This window comes from Tupaia chinensis, unplaced genomic scaffold (assembly GCF_000334495.1).
Source record: "Tupaia chinensis unplaced genomic scaffold, TupChi_1.0 Scaffold000392_1, whole genome shotgun sequence".
Lineage (NCBI taxonomy): Eukaryota > Metazoa > Chordata > Mammalia > Scandentia > Tupaiidae > Tupaia > Tupaia belangeri.
The window spans coordinates 749,707-753,983 of NW_006159894.1; the positions used below are offsets into that span (position 1 = coordinate 749,707).

The 4,277-nt window shown below is 53.1% G+C and overlaps 1 protein-coding gene across 1 annotated transcript in view; it reads left to right on the forward strand.

The window, feature by feature from the left end:
- OLIG2 (oligodendrocyte transcription factor 2) overlaps positions 1 to 1,389 on the forward strand; it is a 3,013-nt gene extending 1,624 nt beyond the window's left edge. Inside the window, exon 3 of the mRNA XM_006153940.2 lies at positions 24 to 1,389. Within this exon, the coding sequence (XP_006154002.1) occupies positions 24 to 174 (151 nt within the window). The 3' untranslated portion in view covers positions 175 to 1,389. The remainder of the gene's footprint in view (positions 1 to 23) is intronic.
- The last annotated feature ends 2,888 nt before the right edge of the window (positions 1,390 to 4,277 follow it).

Below are 4,277 nucleotides of genomic sequence, written 5' to 3' on the forward strand. Positions count from 1 at the left end.
GCCGCTGCTGCCCCGCTGGGGAGCGGGGGCGGCGGCAGCGGGGGCAGCGGGGGCTTCCAGCACTGGGGCGGCATGCCCTGCCCTTGCAGCATGTGCCAGGTGCCGCCGCCCCATCACCACGTGTCGGCCCTGGGCGCAGGCAGCCTGCCGCGCCTCACCTCCGATGCCAAGTGAGCCGGCCGCGCAGAAGGGCTTTGGCGAGCAGGGGGCCAGAAGGCCGCGGGGAAGCGAGGACTGTCCGGCGCTGGGGCTTGGGAGTTCTTGTTTTGAGCAGGACCATGGACTAGGGGTGGGAGATGGTGGGGATTCCGGCACCCCAAAATCGAAGCGAACGCAGAGCAGTGGGGAGCGAGAAGGGGCAATCGCTCTGAGACCTGATGGAGCCCTCTGCGGCTTTAAACTGTGCTAGGCCAGGAAACACCATTTTATAAAAGGCATCGCGTTGTGCGTCCTTCACTCCAACTGTCCTCCTCACGCCCCCAAGACCCCATTCCCGGGAAAGACTCCAAACTAGTTTATCCGAGAGCACCACCTGACTCCGGGACTCTGCTAAGGCACTTGGAGGGAGGGGGCACATTGGGGCCTTTTCCTTCCTCCGTTCTTGGGCCGTAGGAAATTTTGGAGAGCCCAGTTGCAGAAGAGACCCTGGGCCTCTCAGGGACGATGTGTTCGTTGAAAGCCGGTATTTGGCACCAGAAGCACTTAAGATCGTGCCCAACCTTGATCTCTGGGTAAACCCACACGGTCTAAGACTGTGAGTGGTCCTCCCTGTCTCTCCTGTTGATTTGGGGGTTCGTGGTTTTCTAATAAATCCGTGGCTGTTCCTTTTCAGCAGAATGAGCCAGCTTTATAGACACTCAGAATTGAACCACTTGTGGATTGGAACGCCCTGAACTGCCAATTTGGGGAGCGAGTTTTTTTTAAAGCTATTTTAAAATAGAAATTATACTCCCCATTCTTTCCACCCCTGAGCACAAAGTGATTTGGTTTCTTTCCTGATTGGGGGCAGTCATTTTGGTACCCAAGGGCTTGACAGAACTGAAAGGCAGTTGCTGTGAATATAATGTGAGTTATTTGGGGGGTTCTGTTGGCTGTTTAAAATTTTCCTTCTTGAACGTGTACATATAATGTCAGTGGTGAGGTGAGTGCACATGCTATTTGCTCACGTGACTGCCAGCCCACCGGGGTATAAACCGGTTTCCCTCTATATCGGTTTCTTTTTGCCATGTTTAACACAAACGGCGAACTTCCCCACGTGCTTCTGCGTCCGTCCGCACACTGCCGGGCGCGGCCTGTGTTGCAATTCTGGCTTGGGAGCGGCGCGGTGTAACGTCCCCCTGTGTTCTGCCCCTCGCAGAGTGTATCATCTGTTTTATTTTTGTAAAAAAAAAAAAAGTGCTAAATAATATTTATTACCTGTTTGGTTGCAAAAAAAAAAAAACGAAATAAATGATCGAGTGCTGAGATTTTAAATAAAATTAGAAGTCGGTGGAGCATTTTCCCTCCGTGAATGGGAGGAGGTGGAAGGAGCTGCCTGGGAAAGGGAGTAGAGTTAGGATCCCTTAGGGCCGGATTTGCCGATCATTCTGGGGTTCTCCCTTGAAAAGGATAAGGAGGGTGTTTGTTTAACCTCTCACCCGCCCTTATATACATTCTCTTTAAAATTCCTTCGAGGGCATCCTCAGGTGTTTCTCACAACTTCCTTGTCCTTATTTTTATTTTCTGATTCATAATTCGAAACTCGCTTTCCTTTTAGTTGAAGACTGTACTAGAGTTTAAAGTGAATTTTGCATTCCACTAGCGTTGAACTTTACATCTTTCAGGGGTGAAAACCCTGTCTTCAGTTGGGAGTTCAGACTTTATTTTGTATCTGCTTTGAGGGGATCAGGAACCCTACCCACTCCCCAAGGGTTCCCTTGGCTTCAGCTGAGGATCAGCCACTTGGGACCCCCCAGTCCCGAAGAGCCCTGGCATTATCTGACGGAGTGTTTGGTGCAAGGTCCACTAACTCATCTTTCTCCTCCCCTGAGCTTTCTACCACACTCCTAGCACTCACCCCAGCGCTCACCCCTGCCTTGAACTACAAAGGGTCAGGTGTTAGGGACCACAGAGAAGTAGCAAGGCTGGGCTTGCTGGTCTCGCTGGGGCCTCTGCTCTTTCCCCAGGTTACCGCTGTCTTCTTGCGGTCCCTGGGTTCCTCACAATCCCAAACTGTAAACAAAGTTAGAAAGTGGGTGATAAAGTCGTTTCTGAGTAGAAGCCTCAGCCTCCCTGGGCAAGAACGAGCTCAGATTCTGTTGCAGTCTCTCCTCCGGAGGGCAGGTCCCTGGAAGAACAGTCTAGTGCTGGAGTCGTAGACCTACCTGTTCCCTATCCAGGCCCCTCACCGACATTTTTGGTGGCCACAAAAGGAAGGCCCTTGGACCTGGAAGTGGAGAGGATTTCCCTGGTTAGAAGCTAGTTTCTTTAGTCTGACCCCTGAGCCTGCCCACGAAGGTGCCCCTTGCCCAGGTCTGAGTGCAACTCCATTCCCAGCTCTCCGATGGGCACTTCCTGCTCCCAGTGAGTAAAGTTGGCCACTGACCAGAACTGCAGGCTCTCTGGAGATCTGTTGCTGGAGGCTTGGCTTTTCTCTGATGGGCTTAGCTTTTTACTACTGTCCTGGAGAGATCTGAAGAGGGCAGAGTGACCGCGGAGAGTGGTGGGGAGAAAGGGAGACCAAGCAGCGCCAGGCGAATCCATGAAGTGGAGAGGGCAGGGTCTAAGCATTTTTAAACATTATTATTCCAAAATCCCATTTAAAACAAAACTTGCAAATTAATCACATCTGAGTCCAGCTCCAGTCTCAGAGACGTAAAGAGACAGAAAGCTGGGGCTCTGGAGGGTGGGAACCGGAAGCTGGTGGAATGGAGGCTCTGTTACTGGCCTTGGCTTTCTCACCCCCACGGGACATGCTGGCCAAGGCCTCGCACGCGCGTGGTGCGCAGAGGGCAGTTCCTGAAAGGAGATAAATCAGGTCTCCCTCTTCACGCCTGTATCCGAGCTTTAATCAGTGCCTGCTTCAAGCTAAGCTAGATCTGCCCCCCAAGGAAGGAGGGCCTCTGTCCCGCCAGGATCTGAGCCTTTCCTGAGGCATCTCCCTAAACTGAATGTCCACAGTGTGACATAGGAGCCCGGTCCCAAGGCCAAGAAGGCACACACGGCTGCCCTGGGTGGTTTGGTCCTCACCAAAGGTGGCTCCACACTGTCTGGGGTCAGAGTGAAGGTCTCAGACCTGAAGCTGGGCTTTGAGGTGCAGGAGACCAAGTGCAACCACTTTGACTTCGATGGTCCCTAGATCAGAAGCAGGCTCCTAACTGAGAGAGCAAGGAAAAGAAGCCGGAAGGAAGCACCTCCACAGTGGGTCCCTACTGGAAACATAGCTGGGGGTTCCAGCACTGGGCTTCTGCTGGACCTCCTCTACCCTAGTCCCACCCCTGCAGGACCTCAGGACTCCCCAGCTTTCAGCTTTGTGGGAGTCAGTGACTTGACAGATCTTGATGCCTGCAAGACTCTTCCTGACCCTCCTTAAGAACTGGAAACTCGGCTGACAGGAGGCTGAAGGGGCAGAGCTCTGTAGACAAGCCCTTCTCCACTGGCCTGGGAAGCCCAGGGCACTGCCCCAGCTTTCTAGTCTTTCCTATAAGCAGAGATCACAGAGAAGTGGTGATTTTCTGGGCAAAGTTTTGAAGGACTCAGCAAAAGTGCCCAGTGCCTCTGATCCTCCTAGAACTAGATTCTCATCCCAGTGTAGTGACACAGGGGGTGAAGCAAACTGCAGGCCTAAGGAGCTCAGTGGGAGGATGTGGTGCTGAGATCGGAATCAGCACACTCCCAGCAAGCTCGGACTCTGACCTGGCTGCAGGAAGATGGGGAGTGAGGGGCACATGCTGATTTGGAGCTTTGACAGTCACTTACGCTGGGAACTGCCCACGGAAGAGCTCGGCACGCCGGGCCAGTGTCTCGCATTTCAAAGTATCCTAGATGCACACTATCAGGGGTAAAACACCCCACCTCTGGTGAAAGGGGTCTCTCATTATGGCAGAAACAGCCTAGCAGCCTGTCTGAACACGCTGTGTTAGGAAAACACCCGGATGCTGTCCTAGGTCATTTAAGGCAAAGGATCTCTCTGCCCTAACTTTTCTCTCTCGCTCTTTTGCTATAGGGCGCTTGCACTCGCCAGAAAGACGCACAGAGCAAGAAAGAAATCCCTTGGGGGGGGGGGGGGATGGCACTGC